This window comes from Hemiscyllium ocellatum, chromosome 10 (genome assembly GCF_020745735.1).
Source record: "Hemiscyllium ocellatum isolate sHemOce1 chromosome 10, sHemOce1.pat.X.cur, whole genome shotgun sequence".
NCBI lineage: Eukaryota > Metazoa > Chordata > Chondrichthyes > Orectolobiformes > Hemiscylliidae > Hemiscyllium > Hemiscyllium ocellatum.
This window is the reverse complement of record NC_083410.1, coordinates 4,878,771-4,899,493: the sequence shown is the minus strand read 5'-3', so window position 1 is coordinate 4,899,493 and position 20,723 is coordinate 4,878,771. Positions and strand designations below refer to the sequence as shown.

The window sequence follows — 20,723 nt, the reverse complement described above, 5'->3', positions numbered from 1 at the left end:
TGAATTAAGTGTAAAAGGGAAGTCTGAGCTAGTTTATATAAAATAGTTTTGAGTGGTGATATTTAGGCTCAGTGCGGTCATCCAGTTTCTCAGAGCTGTGCATTTAGCGAGAGATAAATGGGAAATGATTTGGTAATGTCACTCAATCGCTTCCCTTAGATCCTTTGTAACAGGTTCTAATATTGTGTGTGCACGTATCAGTGAGGCAAGAGACAGTCAGGGCACTCAGCACCATCTGAACAAGTTCAGCAACAACTTTATTTACTGTTGGAGAAATGAGTGAAGCATCAACACTCTTAGAAGAAGGTCTTTTCCAAGTAATTGTTAAGGAACATCCCGGAAGGATCCAGTTCCTCACGGATTGAACAGAACTTGTGGAATGCTGGGTACATCTTCTCAAAGTCCTGACGAAGACAGCTGTGTGCCTGGATCAGGGAGAGAGAAGAGTTAGGAATACGGCCTGGCAGGAAGTGTGAAGTGAAATGTAATACAATTCCAGAGAAGTTTAGAAAAGTGTGAAGTGATTTCGGAAAGTAAACAATTTTTCCAGGATATGACAAAGTGTTTCCACAGGAAGCTGATGATGCTCAGTTATTGGGTGAAAATGTAAGACAGATTTAGAAAGAGAAGGTCTAATGTCAGCACTTGGTCCCATAGCCAAGTCTCCATTGAAAAGGCCAATTGCTCTTACTCACCTTCGCCCAGTGTGGTCTTCCACCATTCCTCTTCATGATCTCCTCGTACATTGCCCAATACCGCTCCCGGGGCACCTCCTTCCCATAGGGTCTGAGAGTAAATGTTCTGGTTAATCACTACCTGATAAAGGGGAGCAGGGGTATAACAGAAGGCACAAGGGTGGCAAGAGGCACTGGACACTTCAATCAGCATCTCTTTCATGACACATTCTTGTTTTTTTCATGATTCCCTACAGTATGGAAACAGGCCTTTCGGCCCAACAAGTCCACACCAACCCCCCGAAGAGTAACCCACCCAGACCCATTCCCCGACCCTATATTTACCCCTGACTAATGCACCTAATACTATGGGCAATTTATCATGGCCAATTCACCTGACCTGTACATCTTTGGACTGTGGGAGGAAACTGGAGCACCCGGAGGAAACCCACGCAGACTTGGGAAGGACATGCAAACTCCACACAGCCAGTCACCTGAGGCTGGGATCGAACCTGGGTCCCTGGCATTAGGAGACAGCAGTGCTACCCACTGAGCCACCGTGCCGCCCTTCTCCCTTTTAGAGCGGTCTATTAATATCTGATACTTCCCTGAATTATGGAGTAACTAGCAAAAGTCAGCCAATCTCTAATATCCACTGCCAGTAACAGACTATCATGGGGAGACAGTGGCAAAGTAAACCAGAACCCTGTGTTAATACTCTGAGGGCCATAGGTTCAAATCCTGTCATGGGTGAGGAGGAATGTTTAAATTTCATTTAAAAATCTGCAATAGAAACAAATCGTTGGAAAAACTCAGCTGCTCTGGAACCAGTTGTGGAGTGAAATCAGAATTAATGTTGTTTCCGGTCAAGTGGCCCTTCTTCAGAACTCAAAAAATCTGGATTTAGTTGAATGGTTGGCTATCTACCAGTGTCAATTGTTGTGAAAACTCATTTGGCTCACTGATGCTCCTTAGGGAAGGAAATCTGTTGTTCTTACCTAGTTGGTCACGACGTCCACAGTGGAGCTTGTGGTTGGTTCTTCAGTGCCCTCTGAATAATTAGGATTGGGTTGTCAATGTTGATGATCCTCACATTCCCAAATACAAATTTAAGATAAAAATTTACACTGTCAACTTCCAGGGGGTGACACTGAGTCACAAACAAGCTGAGCAATACTAGCTGAGAGTGAATCTTTGGGGCAGAGGAATAGAATTAATGTTTCTAACCTGAAATATTAGCCTTTTCCCCTCACCCCCTTTCAACAGATGCTGCCTCATCTGCTCTGTAACTATAGTATGTTCTGTATTTTTCTCTACATTTCAGTATTTGCAATAATCTGCTTTTAGGGTATTTTAAATGATAGGACTGTGCTTCTTTGGCCCTTCTCGCAGCTTTCCTGCTGTCGGTTACCCACGCCTTCACTCACTGTTACCTGTACATGATAATGTTTATGAAGCAGCTGTCTTGCTTGTAACAGGGACTGAGCAGGATGTCATCTGCTCGAGCAAACCGAACCTCGACAGGAAAGTGAGCTTGCACGTTTGGATTGCTGTCCAACCAGTTCTTCAGTTGCTCCAGAGCGGGCCTGATCTGCATGCTGTTTAGAGCAACAAAAGTCAAGTCAGTCATGAAACAGGTTTTCTGACCCTGTTCTGCCAGGCCCCCACATTTCGCTTCATTGCAGCTACAGCTGTGTGTGTGTCGAGTCTCGATAAACTGGTTATCAAAGTTGAGGCAACGAGGCCTGAAGGGAAAATTCACACACAAACGCAATTCGTGACCAACTCCTCCTTGGAATTCACACAAGTACAAGAAAGGACATTCAGCCCCCCAAGGCTGCTATACTATCCAATTAGCTTATCATTCATCTGTATCTTTGCTGCATTTAATCTGCCTCACAGATTAGCAGCACAAGACAGACTCAAAGAGAAATATATGACTGAAATGATGGGAAAGAAAGAGATGGACAATTGGCAGAGGCAGAGACTATGAACTTGGGAGTCTGAGAAATTAAAGAGACTGAGAGAATGATCAAGAGGAGATTTGCTTGCAAAGGAACGAAAAGGGAGGGAAGTCTTTTTTTAAAAGAGGCTGAAAGGGAAGGAGGGAGTGTGTGAAATGCAGCCAGATACAAGTTATCTGTGGGTAGAGCTAGAGGTGATGGCCTCGTGGTAACACTAGACTGTTAATTCGGAGACCCAAGTAATGTTTGGGGGACGTAGGTTTGAATCTCACTGTGGCAGATCTGAAATTGAGTCTAATGCTGACTATGAATCATCATATTAATCCAACTAGTTCACTAGTGCCCTTTAGGGAAGGAAAATGCCATCCTTTCCTGGCCTGGCCTCCATGTGACTCCAGACCCACAGCAATGGAGTTGATCCTAACTGCCCTCTGAACAATAAATGCTGGCCTGGTCAGTGACGTCCCCATCCTGGTGGATGTTGCCACCAGCCCCCTTTCTGAGATTGGGTCTCACAGCCTGTTTGGGAAACGGTAGGGAACAACCACTAGTGAGTCTTAACAAGAAGAGGCACTTGTCTGAACAAGTTGCATGATAGCAATTAGACACAGTCACATGACCTGGTTAGACATCATAACTAGGAACGTTGGAAGGCATAGATGACACATGCTGGGGAGAGAGCATCTGGAGGGAGCAGGCTGATGTTGGTGCAGGAGTGGATGAAGAGGGTCTACTGGGAAGGACAATGGCATGAGTCTGTCGGAGTAAAAGGAGGGGTGGGGAAGGAAGCAGCCAGTTCACTGACTGAGTTGTGGGTGGGCAGAAAGGGGAAGGGAAGAATGAGGAGCAAGGAAAGCCTGGAGACCAAGGAATGCTGAACTAATCAGGATCCAAAATACTTGATGTTATAGCTAATTAATTCCTTGCTATTAATATGCTACTTAAGCAGTATTTGATTCGATTTGAGCTTTATTGTCATGTGTACTGAAGTACAGCAGTACAGGAGTACAATGAACAGTGCAAGATGCCGCTACTCAGTGCTGACTTTGGTGCAAAAGTACCTTAGATACCAACTCGAGAGTGTGTTGCTGGAAAAGCACAGTGGGTCAGGCGGCATCCAAGGAGCAGTCCTCGGATGCTGCCTGACCTCCTGCTCCTCGGATGCTGCCTGACCTCCTGCTCCTCGGTGCTGCCTGATCTGCTGTGCTTTTCCAGCACCACACTCTCGACTCTGATCTCCAGCATCTGCAGTCCTCACTTTCTCCTACCTTAGATACCAAACCCAGGAGAAGTAGCCACAGAGAAACAAAGTTAAAAGTAAAGCATTACTGCTGTTCTTAGTATGACTAGAAAAATAAAGAAATCAAGATAAAAGTTAACATTACAGTTCTTGCTAGTTTTATGTGGGAAAAGGTAAAAGTTCAATAGTTTTTAATTGTGTGAGTCTCCTCCACTTTGGCCTGCTCTATGGAGAACCTCAAATTTGTCAGTAATTGAAAAACAAAACTAGTTGCTAACTTTGTCTTTGTATTGTACTGCAGTGTGCGGTATTGGCTTTATAGTGGTTTTCAGTTTAATGTTGGGTTGACAATTGTTGAAGATAGTGATCAGTTCTCATCCTGTTAGTCCAAATACCCTATAACACAACAACGCAAATACACAAGGTGGTGTCACCACATGAATGCATCTCACCAGATGAAGGAGTCAGTGAGGATGAAGAAATAGCTACCAACAAGCAGCCCTCGAATGAAGAATGGTTTGAGCCCTGGTTGGAAGGTAGTGCTCAGCCCTGACAGCACAGAGTGTAAGGAGGTGCTACTTACATGGGGATAGACCAATCTGAAACATGTTGCTTGAAGAGACAGTCAAAGTTGAAAGCCTTGTCACTGCGTTTGACCTGCTCGACCTTTGCTGAGTAAACCAGCCAAAAGTAGAAACGATTAATCCAGGGCACCAGGCAAGGGAAGAAGGTGCTGCAAGGATATCAGAGGGTTAACGGTTAGGAAGTTCACTCAGGAATGACGCTGACAATTAGTTTGGCTTCGGTCAAGCCCAAATCCATAATCCATGAGGCATTCTTGACTCAGCATTGCGCTCAAGGGTCCAGAAATGAAGGAGTGCAGATTTGTCTGAGAATGGAGGGGCTGGAGAACGTTACAGAGACAGGGAGGTGTGAGAGTGGAAGTTGAATAGTTGACATTGTGGTAATGTCACCAGACTCATCATCCAGAGTTCCAAACTAATGTTCTCAGATTATAGTTTCAATTCCCATCTGATTTAAATTCCATAGCTAACCACTGCTGTAACAATCCCATCTGGTTCACTAATGCCCTTTAGGGAAGGCAAATGCAGTCCTATCCAGGTCTGGTCTACACATGAACTCCAGACCCACAACAATGTGATTGACTCTTAATTGGACAATAAAGGCTGGTCTAGTCAATGATGCACACATCCTGTAAAATACAATGCCCGGGTGTCTCTGGAAAAGGAGCAAGCAATATCCACCGACACCCTAGAGTTGTTCAGGGAGAGGTGGGCGCCGCAGGGAGTGGAGTGCATTGTTTCCCCGTCCAACTCTATTTTGATTTAATCCCTGTCCCCCCCACCCCTTCACTGTTTGATCACACAGCATCGCCCTTTGATATGAAGGGCACTGCTTGTCACTGGCCACTCGGGTGTTTCTTTTCCTCCTGGTGGTGGAAATTTGAATAAAGCACCTTGTGAGAAAAGAAGAAGAAAAAAAAAGTAAAAAAGAAGAAAAAATAAAAAAGAGGAATAAAAGAAAGAAAAAAGAAAAAATACAATAAATTTGGATGGATTGAAGTAGAGAGGGGTGTGATTCTCTGGCTAGACCAGTGATTTTTGTGCAGAAGTAGGTGTTGAGAGTGACCCTCAGCTTTATCTGATCAACAGATGACACAAAATTCAAACTTCAAGGAAACAGACAAAAATACAGAGTTGCTGAAGGACCCGGGGTTTGTTCCAGATCAGACTAAGGTCAGAAGCTCATCTGTGTGTGTGCATGAACGAGCTTTAGAGTCAGGGTGGGTGAGTGTGTAAGGTTGGGGAATATTTGTGCATTGCTGTAAGAACGAGAGTGCGGAGGGAATGTTTCGGAGTGACAGAGTGTATGGATGTTGGATTAGATGGGTGTGATAGTCCACTCTGTCTCCAATCCAGATTTGTCAAAGCAGCTGCTATTTCATAGGAGTTTGGAACATTACTGATGGGATTGCAGTGTAACAGTGCAGCAAAGGGTAGTGTGGTACCAGTGTCCATGTCCTCACCCCAGTTGTGGGCGGCACGGTGGCACAGTGGTTAGCACTGCTGCCTCACAGCGCCTGAGACCCGGGTTCAATTCCCGACTCAGGCGACTGACTGTGTGGAGTTTGCACATTCTCCCTGTGTCTGCGTGGGTTTCCTCCGGGTGCTCCGGTTTCCTCCCACAGTCCAAAGATGTGCGGGTCAGGTGAATTGGCCATGCTAAATTGCCCGTAGTGTTAGGTAAGGGGTAAATGTAGGGGTATGGGTGGGTTGCACTTCGGCGGGTCGGTGTGGACTTGTTGGGCCGAAGGGCCTGTTTCCACACTGTAAGAAATCTAATCCAGTATCGACTTTTCAGAAATTCTCACTGTGATGGCACAGACAGTGTCGCTTCATAAACTATTTACAGCGTATGTGGACTCCTCTCAGCAGAAAGCAGCTTGGGAAAAGAAAACATGCCTCTTGCCCCACCATTCATTTTGTTCCCAATCAACAATAATTTAACATTACATACAACTTGTAATATAAAGCATCCCAAGCTGTTTCACTGCAACAATTTCTATTTATCTAGCACCTTTCAATAAACCACCCTAAAGTGTTTCTCACAAATGTAAATCAGAGTGAATGTTACACCAAGCCACTTAATGAGATGTTTGGGCAGATAGCCCCATGTTTGGCTAAAGAGGAGCATCTTAAAACAGGAAGGTGAGGGACAGATGTTTAGTGAGAGATTTGCAGAGCTTGGGGCCTCTGCAATTGGTGGCAGAGCGGCTAATGGTGGAGCCATTATTAAACGAGCAGAAATAGAGATGCACCTATTGGAGAGTTCTGCAGGGATTCCAGAGACAGAGAGCAATGTGGTCTTGGAATCTGATAAAAACATGGATTTGGATTTTAAATCTGGGCCATTGCCAGGCTGGGAGTCAGAGATTCCTGATGAAGGGCTCTGGCCCGAAACGTCGAATTTCCTGTTCCTTGGATGCTGCCTAACCTGCTGTGCTTTAACCAGCAACACATTTTCAGCTCTGATCTCCAGCATCTGCAGACCTCACTTTTTACTGGGAGTCAGAGAGCACAGCACTGATAGGTGAACTGGATTTAGGTGTATTTTAGGATATAAGCCATAGACATTTGAATGGAGTCACATTCGTGGAGGTTGGAATGGACAGTGTTGACCAGATTAATCAAGGCAAGAGCGAGGCCATGCTCTTCAGGAATTAGGCCGACCAATCCTCGATCCCCTTCACTGTCAGGACCGACCACCTGAAGGTGCTGGGTATTTGGTTCGGGGGGACTGGGGCGTGCGCCAAGTCTTGGGAGGAGTGTAGCAGCATAGTGAGGCAGAAACTGGGCAGATGGAAGCTACGGTCGCTCTCCATCACGGGAAAAAACCTGGTCATCCGGCGTGAGGCATTGTCATTGCTATTATACGTGGCACAGGTCTGGCCTGTTCCCAGAACCTGTGCCGCTGCAGTCACCCAGGCCATCTTCCAGTTTATATGGAGATCAAAGATGGACTGGGTCCGAAGGGACTCGCTGTACAAAGATCTGGGCAACGGGGGAAAAAATACACCCATTGCCACCCTCATCCTGATGGCCACCTTTGTGTGTGGCTGCATCAAGCTGTGCGTGGATCCCCGTTACCCAAACACCAAGTGTCACTACATACTGAGGTTCTATGTGTTCCTGGTGTTGTGAAGGATGGGCCTGGCCTCGCTGCCGCGGAACGATCCGAGTAGTTGGACCGTTCCGTATCACCTGTCCTTCGTGGAGAAGTTTATGAAGAAAAACACCTTTGACCAGAAGTCCATCAGGAAGTGGTCAGTACGTAGTGTCCTTGAGACCCTTCAGGAAAAGGAGAGGGCAGATTCTATCGAGCGGTTCCCTGAGCAGACTGTCAAAGCCATTTGGCAGAATGCCTCATTGCCACAAATTTCCAACAAGCACCAGGACATGGCTTGGCTGGTGGTGAGAAGGGCTCTGCCTGGGAGATCCTTTATGCACGCCCGGACTCTCAGCCGCACCGCACGCTGCCCTCGAAGCGGCTGCGGGGGGGGGACAAGACTGTCACACACCTCCTTCTGGAATGTGCCTACACAGAAGAAGTCTGGAGAGGAATGCAGTGGTGTTTGTTGAGGTTCGTCCCGAGCAGCGCTGGGACGTGGGACTCCGTGCTCTACGGCCTGTTCCCCGGGACGCACACCGAGACGAACATCAACTGCGCCTGGAGGATCATCAACTCGGTGAAGGACGCTCTCTGGGCGGTCCGAAACCTGTTGATCTTCCAGCTGAAGGAGTTGACCCCGACTGAATGTTGCAGACTGGCACATTCCAAGGTCCAGGACTACGTGTTCAGGGATGCGCTGAAGCTTGGGGCAGCTGCTGCCAAGGCGCGGTGGGGAAAGACCACCGTGTAACATCTGCCTGTCTGAGAAGAACAGGGGGGCTCACCCAGTCATTTGGGCTCTGCTGACGCCTCAGCTAAATATATGGGCATATGATTGAAAAATGTACAGACCTGTATATAACAATGATAAATTCTGATCTCTGTATGCAAATGTTTACATATGTATGGCATGACCAACTGTACAGACCATCAAATTATTTTAAGAATAAAGTATATTTTTCAAATAAATATAAGTTGACCAGATTAATCAAGTCTCATTAACAAAAGCACCTCCTGCATAGGTTTATATGGGTATGATTAACTTCTTGTTTCATTAGATTAGATTACTTACAGTGTGGAAACAGGCCCTTCGGCCCAACAAGTCCACACCGACGCACACCCACCCAGACCCATTCCCCTACATTTACCCCTTCACCTAACACTACGGGCAATTTAGCATGGCCAATTCACCTAACCTGCACATTTTTGGACTGTGGCACCCGGAGGAAACCCACGCAGATACGGGGAGACTGCCACGACTGTAATAATTTTGGTGGGATGGATCAGTGACCTGGGATGTGGGATTGAGGGTTTGGCACTGACCTGATCCACAACAGGAACTCCAACAGGTAATAGCCAATGGCATAGTTCCATAGCCAACTGGAACTGGTTTTAACTGGCTGGAATAAAGCAAACAGTACAATCAGACCTACTCAAAAACAGGAGTTTAAACACAATCTCCATCCCAACAAACATAGAAGCAGCCGAGGGATCACACCCTGCCCTGGTCCCATAATACTGTCTGGGCTGGCAGGTTCCTGAAACAGCACAGCCGTTCAGGCAGCATTCGAGGAGCAGTAAAATCGACGTTTCGGGAAAAAGCCCTTCATTAGGAATAAAGGCAGAGAGCCTGAAACATGGAGAGATAAGCTAGGCGAGGGTGGGGATGGGGAGAAAGTAGCATAGAGTACAATGGGTGAGTGGGGGAGGGGTTGAAGGTGATTGGCACCAATCAACCACACCGCCCCGTGGCCCAATATTTCAACTCCCCCTCCCACTTTGCCAAGGACATGGAGGTCCTGGGCCTCCTTCACCGCCGCTCCCTCACCACCAGACGCCTGGAGGAAGAACGCCTCATCTTCCGCCTCGGAACACTTCAACCCCAGGGCATCAACGTGGACTTCAACAGTTTCCTCATTTCCCCTTTCCCCACCACACCCTAGTTCCAAACTTCCAGCTCAGCACTGTCCCCATGACTTGTCCTACCTGCCTATCTTCTTTTCCACCTATCCACTCCACTCTCCCCCTGCCCCCGCCCTATCACCTTCATCCCCTCCCCCACTCACCCATTGTACTCTATGCTACTTCCTCCCCACCCCCACCCTCCTCTAGCTTATCTCTCCACGCTTCAGGCTCTCTGCCTTTATTCCTGATGAAGGGCTTTTGCCCGAAATGTCGATTTTATGCTCCTCGGATGCTGCCTGAACTGCTGTGCTGTTCCAGCACCACTAATCCAGAATCTGGTTTCCAGCATCTGCAGTCATTGTTTTTACCTAGGTTCCTGAAATAGATGTACCCTCTCTGTTTCTACCACACAGCCTGCATGAGCACGTGTCAGTGACTATTTGGCTTGACCAGATATCACCCAAGTGACTCTCCATCTATAACCTAATCTCCAATGCAGGGAGATGGCCAGGAGTGTTGCTGACTCTGAAGTAGGAACATTGGTGGATTTGCACGGCTCAAACTCCTCACTTTGTATTCCCTCTGCCTCTATTCTGAGTAAATATGAATAAGCCATGACTTCACCTTGTCTGTAGGGTCTGCATAGCTAACTGTGACCTTATCAGTGTGAGGGAACCAAAACAGACGGAAATACTCCGACTGCTTCAGGTGAGTGTCGAGATCGTTCAGAACCTGCAGGAGAAAGGAGCAGAGATTCAGTTATGTTACTTCACCCGGTGCTTCATTATGTTACAGCACACAATTAAAATACAGCACTCTGTGCTCAGTTATATTACACACTTAGTTATATTACAGCTCACAATTGAAATCCTGCACTCAATTATATTATAACAACTATTATTACAGAATCAGTTGCATTATTGGTCAGAGTTGGGAATTTGTGTTGCAGACGTTTTGTCCCCTGTCTAGGTGACATCCTCAGTATTTGGGAGCCTCCTGTGAAGCGCTTCTGTGATGTTTCCTTCGGCATTTATAGTGATTTGTATCTGCCACTTCCGGTTGTCAGTTCCAGCTGTCCGTTGCAGTGGTCAGTACGTTGGGTCCAGGTTGATGTGCTTATTGATTGAATCTGTGGATGTGTGCCATGCCTCTAGGAATTCCCTGAACAGCCAGGGAATTCCTAGAGGGATGGCACACATCCACAGATTCTATTAACAAACACATCGACCTGGACCCAATATACCGGCCACTGCAGCGGACAGCTGGAACTGACAACCGGAAGTGGCAGATACAAATCACTATAGATGCCGGAGGAAACATCACAGAAGCGCTTCACAGGAGGCTCCCAAACACTGAGGATGTCACCTAGACAGGGGACAAAACGTCTGCAACCCAAATTCCCAGCTCGGCGAACACAACCACAACAACAACGAGCACCCGAGTTACAAATCTTCTCCCAAACTTTGAATTATTAGTCAGAGTATTGAGGGCAGGACTTGGGAGGTCATGTTGTGACTGTACAGGACATTGATTAGGCCAGTTTTGGAAATATTGCGTGCAATTTCTGTCTCCTTCCTATCAGAAGGATGTTGTGAAACTTGAAAGGGTTCAGAAAAGATTTACAAGGATGTTGCCAGGGTTGGAGGATTTGAGCTAAAGGGAGAGGTTGAATAGGCTGGGGCTGTTTTCCCTGGAATGTTGGAGGCTGAGGGGTGACCTTATAGAGGTTTATAAAATCATGAAGGGCATGGATAGGATAAATAGACAAAGTATCTTCCCTGACATGGGGTGTCCAGAACTAGAGGGCATAGGTTTAGGGTGAGATGGAAAAAATATAAGAGACCTGAGGGGCAACTTTTTCACACAGTGGATGGTATGTGTATGGAATGAGCTGCCAGAAGAAATGGAGGAGGCTACTATGATTGCAACATTTAAGAGGCATCTGGATGGGTATATGAATAGGAAGGGTTTGGATGGATATGGGCTGGGTGCTGGCAGGTAGGAATTGATTGGGTTGGGATATCTGATTGTGGGAAAAGATCTGCCACCCTGCCGACCCATAGTAGGCCCACACAGAACATAGAAAAGCAAACTTGGCCAAACTATATCAAAAACACCCAGAATGCCTCAGCAGGGACCAGGCAGGCTGACAAGCGAAACCAGACAGCACTCGCAGACAAGGAAATACACTTCCCAGCACCCACTAACAATGTCAGATCAACACAGCTCTCCTGAAGCTCTGAGGGCAGTCTCATAACCCAGCAATACCAACCCCACACAAAGAACAGGTCAGACAGAGAGGCACCACCACAGCATTGCTCCCAGGACAGGACAATAGAAGCACCTTACTGCTTCAGATGAGACATTAGCACCTGCCTGGGAAGAGGAATGGGAGCCCCACACCCATTGATACTGTCAGGATGTTGCATTATATCGAGAATCAGAACATTCATCCGATAACTTTTCCGAGTAGATTACTCCATTTCCAGACACATTGTATTTTCTCCATTTCTGATTAGCCCTATTGTACAATATCATTATAAAAATTGGCCTCTTCCTCAGCTCAAGGAATAGAATTCTCAGCTACCTGGACAGACTGTCTGCGCTGTTTCAACATAGCCAATTCCTCTTCCACAATATCTCCATACTAATAGACTGTTTGTCAATTTCCCTTCGAGCTGTGCTTTGTGATCTCTAATTTATTGGGCTAATTTCTCTGACACTGGTCGCATGGACGGGTTGGATGGAAGGGTCTGTTTCCGCACTGCACATCTCTATGACTATGACTCTATTACTGCATACACTCAGTCATATTACTGGTCACAATTTAATTACAACACAGAGTCCTCGGTTATGTTACAGCACATATAGAAATTGCAACATTCAGTGTACAGTATTAGCCAAAGTCTTTTCCTATGCATAGAGGAGTCCAAAATTAGAGGGCATAGGTTTAAGGTGAGGGGGAAGACACAAAAGGGACCTAGGGGGAACCTTTTCAAGTAGAGTGTGGTGCATGAATGGAATGAGCTGACAGAGGAAGTTGTGGAGGCTGGTCTGAATACAACACATTTGGAAGGGATCTTGATGGGTATATGAATAGGAAGGCTGTAAGAGGGACATGGGCCAAATACTGGCACATGGCGCTGGATTTATTTAGGATATCTGATTGACATGGATGAGTTGGACTGAAGGGACTGTCTCTGTGCTGTACAGCTCTATGACTATATTATTTCAAAGGGTTTTAGTGACAAGGCCAGGGGAGATAAGTTTGGACTGTTCTCTTGCAGTAAAGGAGATAGTGAGTAGGTTAGATCACGGTGGACAAGGTTATCACAGCTTCGGATAACGTCAACCAGGAAAAGCTGTTTCAATTAACTGCTGGTATCAAGCCAAAGTTCAAAATCACACAGACACAGACAGACACAGACTATAACCTGGTGTGGTGTGATTTTTAACTTTGTACACCCCAGTCCAACACCAGCATCTCCAAATCATGACTGGTATCAAAACAGGGAGAGCCAGTTGGCCAAAAGATGCTCTAGGAATGTGAAGAAAAGCTGCTTCCCCCAGTTAACGTCTGAAACTGACTGAAGAGGTTGGGGGATGCGAAAGTGAAGATGATGGATAATTATAAAGGAACCGGATGGAAATTTGAAGGAAATAAAGAGAGAGCCCAGGGGTGGGACTAATCAGATTGCTATACTGAGAGCCTGCATGGAATTGATGGGCCAAGTGGCCATTTTGTGTGCTGTAATAACCCTTTATGAGGCAGGATACAGAGCACAAAAACTAGGAAGTCAAGAAGAGTTTGCAGAAGCTGGGCGCTAATATTTTCCACAAAGCTCACAGAGAATTAGAGCAGAAGGAATTTGATGGAAAATAATGGAAAGCTGTTCCAGCAGAATGTCATCTCAAACTGAGCCCGGGGGACGCTGAGCTTCAACAGGTTTATATGGGTCACTATCCTCAGGGCAAACACAAAAATAGTGCGGACACTTAGACAATTAAATTAACAGAGCATGATTAATAAGGAGACAACAGCAGAATACAGCATCATTGAGCAGCAGTGAGTTAGAGACTGACACAATGTTTATTTCTGTTTCTCAGCACTGAGCTCAGGCACTGTGTTCATCATGGGAGATGTTCCTCGAACGACAGGAATGCAGCTTGCAACTTTAACTCCTCCGCTCCTGATAAAATTCAGTTGGAAGGAATGGAAGTCCCACATGTATCATCACAGACACTATCACTGTCTGTTCACAGGATTGATGTAGTTAATTAAACACAGACACCATACAGAAAATCACCTGTGAGCCTTAATTGAGCAGGGAGTCACAGAGTGACTGATAAGAGGAGAGAAGGACAGAGACAGGAGGTGGGGGGTGGGAGAGGGAGGGGGAGAGAGAGAGAGAGAGAGAGAATTACTCACGTGTCTTAATTTCAACTCTCGTACATGTTCAGAACGCAGTGTGTAAGAGAGATGGTTTATCATCGAGTGATTGATTGACAAGGGTATTTTTTTCAAAAATCATTCATAAGTTGTCACTGGGTGGGCCAGCACTTATTGCCCATTCCTATTCATGCAGGGGGGCAAGTAAGAGTCAACCACATTGCTGTGGGTCTGGAGTTACAAGTAGGCCAGACCAGATAAGGATGGCAGCTTCCTTCCCTAACGGACATGAGTGAACCAGGTGAGCTTTTCCGACAATTATTACGGTCATTATTGGAGTCTCAATTCCAGATTTTTATAATTGAATTCTCATTCCACCATGGTGGGATTCAAACACAGGTCCCCAGAACATAACCTGGGTCTCTGCATTAACAGTCCAGTGATAATACCACTAGGCTATTGCCTCCCCCTTAATGATTCGATGTAATCGATGATTGACGAGGGTATCTGTCATTGATCAATCGATTGATTGAAAGTAGTTATCCCCTTTCTGAAAAATACTGACCGAAGATGCAAAAAAGTTAATGTCACTTCTCAGGATGAGCTTGGCTGAGATCTCAGCCCAATCTCATTAGACAGCAACACTCTCCAACCAAAAAAGAGTCTGGGGGTGGGGGTGGAGGAGATAATCCAAGCAGTATAACCGAGGTAAGACCTGGGCAGGTATGGGATTGCCTTTGGAACTGGGGCTATTATCTTGGTTCAATCGCTGGGCTGCAGGAAGGAGCGTCAGCTACAGATGGCAGTCAAATAAACTCTGTGTGCTGTTTGGAGAGAGGTACATGCTCAGTTCTCCCAGGAAACTTCCTGAAACGACCCAGGTAATTAGACCATCCCATTAATCAGTGACAATGAGGCAGCAGACAGCTCATTAACATCATTCATCATTCAGACAAATTCCTGCACTAATTATTAGTCCTTCTCACTGCTCGCACTTGGCATTGTCCCATTTGGCAAAAGGAGGTCAATGTAAAATGATGACGTGGGTAGCTTTATTACTCTGAGTCTGTGTGAGATGGGCTCAACACATCAAGGGCATTTCATTTGCTTTTTCAGCACTCCTTTCAAGTTTGTTTGACTTGACTGGCAATGTTAGAACAGAAAATACTGGAAACTGCTGAAAAAATGCACTGTTACTGAGGATTTTCATCTTGCACACATCAGGACAGTTTGCAAGAACAATAAAACTAATTGATATTGTATGACAGGATTGGTTGGTAAGTGGAATAATTATCCTAAAGAAAGCAAGATGAAAACCTTCAGTGAAATATATCTTTTTCAGCAATACTCAGGTGCAGTAAGACTAAAGGATTAAACAAGAATTAGAGTTCAGAAAGAGAAGGACAAAAACAGCAATTGCCTGAAAAGCTCAGCAGGTCTGGTAGCAGCTGTGGAGAGAAATCAGAGTTAACATAATCACATTAGCATAATCAGAGTTAACATTTCAGTTGCATGACCCTTCCTCAGAACTTGACCTGAAAAGATAACTGATTTCTCTCCAAGGATGCTGCCAGATCTGCTGAGCTCGAGGTGTTTTTGTTTCTGATTTACAGCGTCCACAGTTGTATTGGTTTTTATTCAGAAACAAGGTTAAACATGGATGTGAAACATTGCTTGGGCCTGAGCAGTATTGCATCCAATCCCGGGTGTCACACTTTAGCAAGGATGCAAAGCCATTAGAGAGAGTGCAGAAAAGATTCATGACAGTGTTCCCAGGGTTGAGGAGACGTGGATAGATTTGAGAAGTTGGAACACGTGAATCATTTTGCAATATTTACTTCTACTGATTTGAGGAGTAATTTCTTTTTTTAAAAAAAACTTTGCTATCAATAGGATCCCACAGCATAGGAGATCAAGGAGGAGTACACAGCAGGATCCACAGGTTACAGAGAATGACAAACATGGAGGGAGTTATTTGGTGATGCAGATCAACAATCATTTGTAATGAAAGTAAATCTAAAGTTTGGATTGATTTCATCATCACTGGTCCGAGAGTCAAATTGTTTCTGGGTTCAGTAAAATGAAGAGGGAGTGAAGGAATGAATGGGAGGGAGGGAGGAATATTTTATCACCTTCCTGTTTTTAGGTCAGGACGCTACTGGCCTTGTCATTTCACAAAACTGAAAGCCAGCGTTTGGTTCCGACCAGCCCAATAGAAATCTGCTCAGAACTGGGCAGATTTTAAAAATCATTCATTATTCAAAATACTCTTAATAAGTAGTGAGGTTCTACCATCTGTAAGACAAAAATTGAAAATTGCCCATGGCAAACACTGCATGGGTTGTTATGGAGATGTGTGATATAAAGCCCTGTTCATCTTGCACTGTGGGAATCTCAGAGAGTGACACTTCTAACATCTCTAACCTCCTGTCAATGAACGTCACCTCTTGTTTCCTCTTTGATTGTCTTTTCCAGCAAGAACACATTCACTTCTCAAGTCTCTCCTCAATAACTCAGTACATAGCTGTATCTTATTCTCTGTCCTTGCCTTTTAATGTCAGTCCATTTGTGCTTTTACTGACTCTTCAGTTTGTGAGTGAGAAACATGAGTCGGAAACAACTGTTAAACTTAAATAAGAGTGATTACAAAGGAACGAGGGCTGAATTGGCTGGAGTGGACTGGGAAGGGCAGAAAAAGACTGTTGGTGAACACAGTCAAGGTAGATTTCCTTGAAAAAGAAAGGTACATCAAAAAAATTCCAGATTACAGAGGAGGAAGTGCTGGAAGTTTTGAAACGGTTAAAGGTGGATAAATCCCCAGGACCTGATCAGGTGTACCCGAGAACTCTGTGGGAAGCTAGACAAGTGATTGCTGGACCCCTTGCTGAGATATTTGAATCATCGATAGTCACATGTGAACTGCCAGAAGATTGGAGGTTGGCAAATGTGGTGCCATGTTTAAGAAGGGCGGTAAAAACAAGCCAGGGAAGTATAGACCAGTGAGCCTGACCTCGGTGGTGGGCAAGTTGTTGGAGGGAATCCTGAGAGACAGGATCCCGCCTACCAACCAGTACCCTTCCACTGACATCCTCCTTCGACTGACTGAACAGGCCCTCACTCTAACCAACTTCTCTTTCCAATCCTCCCACTTCCTCCAAACCAAAGGAGTAGCCATGGGCACCCGCATGGGCCCCAGCTATGCCTGCCTCTTCGTAGGATATGTGGAATAGTCCATTTTCCACAACTACACTGGCACCACCCCCCCACCTTTTCCTCCGCTACATTGATGACTGTATTAGCACTGCCTCGTGCTCCCACGAGGAGGTTGAACAGTTCATCCACTTTACCAACTCCCTCCACCCCCACCTCAAATTTACCTGGACCATCTCAGACTCCTCCATCCCCTTCCTAAACCTCTCCATTTCTATCTAGGGCGACCAAATCAACATGGACATTTACTATAAACCGACCGGCTCCCACAGCTACCTTGACTACACCTCCTCCCATCCTGCCCCCTGTAAAAATGCCATCCCATATTCCCAATTCCTTTGTCTCCGCCGCATCTGCTCCCAGGAGGACCAGTTTCAATACTGTACAACCCAGATGGCCTCCTTCTTCAAAGACCGCAATTTCCCCCTGACATGATCGACGATGCCCTCCACCGCACCTCTTCCACTTCCCGCTCCTCTGCCCTTGAGCCCTGCCCCTCCAATCGCCACCAGGACAGAACCCCACTGGTCCTCACCTACCACCCCACCAACCTCCATATACATCGTATCATCCGTCATTATTTCCGCCACCTCCAAACGGACCCCACCACCAGGGATATATTTCCCTCCCCTCCCCTATCAGCGTTCCGAAAAGACCACTCCCTCCGTAACTCCCTCGTCAGGTCCACACCCCCCCAAACAACCCAACCTCCACTCCCGGCACCTTCCCCTGCAACTGCAAGAAATGTAAAACTTGCGCCCACACCTCCCCTCCTTACTTCCCTCCAAGGCTCCAAGGGATCTTTCCATAGCCACCACAAATTCACCTGCATCTCCACACACATCATTTACTGCATCCGCTGCACCCGATGTGGCCTCCTCTATATTGGGGAGACAGGCCGCCTACTTGCGGAACGTTTCAGAGAACACCTCTGGGACACCCGGACCAACCAACCCAACCACCCCGTGGCTCAACACTTTAACTCCCCCTCCCACTCCACCAAGGACATACAGGTCCTTCGTCTCCTCCATCGCCAGAACATAACAACACAACGGCTGGAAGAAGAGTGCCTCATCTTCCGCATAGGAACCCTCCAACCACAAGGGATGAACTCAGATTTCTCCAGTTTCCTCATTTCCCTTCCCCCCATCTTGTCTCAGTCCCAACCCTTGAACTCAGCACCACCTCCCTAACCTGCAATCTTCTTCCTGACCTCTCCGCCTCCACCCCCACTCTGGCCTATCACCCTCAACTTAACCTCCTTCCACCTATCGCATTTCCAATGCCACTCCTCCAAGTCCCTCCTCCCTACCTTTTATCTTAGCCTGCTTGGCACACTTTCCTCATTCCTGAAGAAGGGCTCATGCCCGAAACGTCGATTCTCCTGCTCCTTGGATGCTGCCTGACCTGCTGCGCTTTTTCAGCAACACATTTTCAGCTCTGATCTCCAGCATCTGCAGTCCTCACTTTCTCCTATGTATTTAGAAAGGCAAGGACTGATTCGGGATAGTCAACATGGCTTTGTGTGTGGGAGATTGTGTCTCACAAACTTGATTGAGTTTTTTGAAGAAGTAACAAAGAAGATTGATGAGGGCAGAGCAGTAGATGTGATCTATATGGACTTCAGTAAGGCATTCGACAAGGTTTCCCATGGGAGACTGATTAGCAAGGTTAGATCTCATAGAATACAGGGAGAACTAGCCATTTAGATACAGAACTGGCTCAAAGGTAGAAGACAGAGGGTGGTGGTGGAGGGTTGTTTTTCAGACTGGAGGCCTGTGTCCAGTGGAGTGCCACAAGGATCCGTGCTGTGTCCTCTACTTTTTGACATTTATATAAATGATTTGGATGCGAGCATAAGAGGTACAGCTAGTAAGTTTGCAAATCACACCAAAATTGGAGGTGTAGTGGACAGCGAAGAGGGTTACCTCAGATTACAACAGGATCTGGACCAGATGGGCCAATGGGCTGAGAAGTGGCAGATGGTGTTTAATTCAGATAAATGCGAGGTGCTACATTTTGGGAAAGCAAATCTTAGCAGGACTTATACACTTAATGGTAAGGTCCTAGGGAGTGTTGCTGAACAAAAAGACCTTGGAATGCAGGTTCATAGCTCCTTGAAAGTGGAGTCGCAGGTAGATAGGATAGTGAAGAAGATGTTTGGTATGCTTTCCTTTATTGGTCAGAGTATTGAGTACAGGAGTTGGGAGGTCATGTTGCAACTTTACAGGACATTGTTTACTCCACTGTTGGAATATTGCATGCAATTCTGGTCTCCGTCCTATTGGAAAGAAGTCATGAAACTTGAAAGGGTTCAGAAAAGATTTACCAGGATGTTGCCAGGGTTGGAGGATCTGAGCTACAGGGAGAGGCTGAACAAGCTGGGGCTGTTTTCCCTGGAGCATCAGAGGCTGAGAGGTGACCTTACAGAAGTTTACAAAATTATGAGGGGCATGGATAGGATAAATAGGCAAAGTCTTTTCCATGGGGTCAGGGAGTCCAGAACTAGAGGGCATAGGTATAGGCTGTTGGGGGGAAAGATATAAAAGAGACCTAAGGGGCAACTTTTTCACGCAAAGTGTGGTACGTGTATGGAATGAGCTGCCAGAGGAAGTGGTGGAGGCTGGTACAATTGCAACATTTAAGTGGTGGAAGTTTACAAAATTATGAGGGGCATGGATAGGATAAATAGACAAAGTCTTTTCACTAGGGTCAGGGAGTCCAGAACTAGAGGGCATAGGTTTAAGGTGAGAGGGGAAAGATATATAAGAGACCTAAGAGGCAAATGTTTCACGCAGAGGGTGGTACGTGTGTGGAATGAGCTGTCAGAGGATGTGATGGAGGCTGGTACAATTGCAACATTTAAGAGGCATTTGGATGGGTCTATGAATAGGAAGGGTTTGGAGGGATATGGGCCGGATGCTGGCAGGTGGGACCAGATTGGGTTAGAATATCTGGTCGGCATGGACGGGTTGGACTGAAGGGTCTGTTTCCATGCTGTACATCTCTATATTCTATGATGCTAACTCCCCAGATGAGAAAAGAAGTAGATGGGATAAAGAAGAAAAAGTGTTTCACAATGTCATGTGTAGAATATAATTAAGAACCAAGCTGTATATAAAAAAGTGCAGAGAAGTGATGAGTGAGCAAATAAGAGAAGCAGAGGAAGAATGGAAAAAGACTAGCAGCTCATATGAAAAGAAATTCCAAAGCCGTCTGTAGACAATAAGTAAAAGGGCATTGTAAGGTGAGTGGGGCTGATTAAGGACTAAAAATGAGATTACCACATGGAGGCAGAGGGCACAATTGAGGTATTACATCTTTTTTTCCTTTATTCATTCATGGAATGAGAGTGTTGCTGACCAGGCCTATCCCAAATTACAATAGCCAATAGAGAATAGGTGCAAGAGTAGGCCATTCTGCCTTTCGAGCCTGCACTGCCATTCAATATGATCATGGCTGATCACCCTTAATCAGTATCCTGTTCCTGCCTTATCTCCATAACCCTTGATTCCACTATCGTTGAGAGCTCTATCCAACTCTTTCTTAAATGAATCCAGAGACTGGGCCTCCACTGCCCTCTGGGGCAGAGCATTCCACACAGCCACCACTCTCTGGGTGAAGAAGTTTCTCCTCATCTCTGTCCTAAA

The 20,723-nt window shown here is 46.1% G+C and overlaps 1 protein-coding gene across 1 annotated transcript in view; it reads right to left on the bottom strand.

The window, feature by feature from the left end:
• Positions 1–271: 271 nt before the first annotated feature.
• LOC132819316 (L-gulonolactone oxidase) overlaps positions 272–20,723 on the bottom strand; it is a 43,026-nt gene continuing 22,574 nt past the window's right edge. The window contains exons 7-12 of the mRNA XM_060830770.1: positions 10,098–10,205; positions 8,892–8,968; positions 4,462–4,611; positions 2,108–2,272; positions 696–786; positions 272–425 (exon numbers count right to left, since the gene is read on the bottom strand). Of these exons, the coding sequence (XP_060686753.1) occupies positions 297–425; positions 696–786; positions 2,108–2,272; positions 4,462–4,611; positions 8,892–8,968; positions 10,098–10,205 (720 nt within the window). The 3' untranslated portion in view covers positions 272–296. The remainder of the gene's footprint in view (positions 426–695; positions 787–2,107; positions 2,273–4,461; positions 4,612–8,891; positions 8,969–10,097; positions 10,206–20,723) is intronic.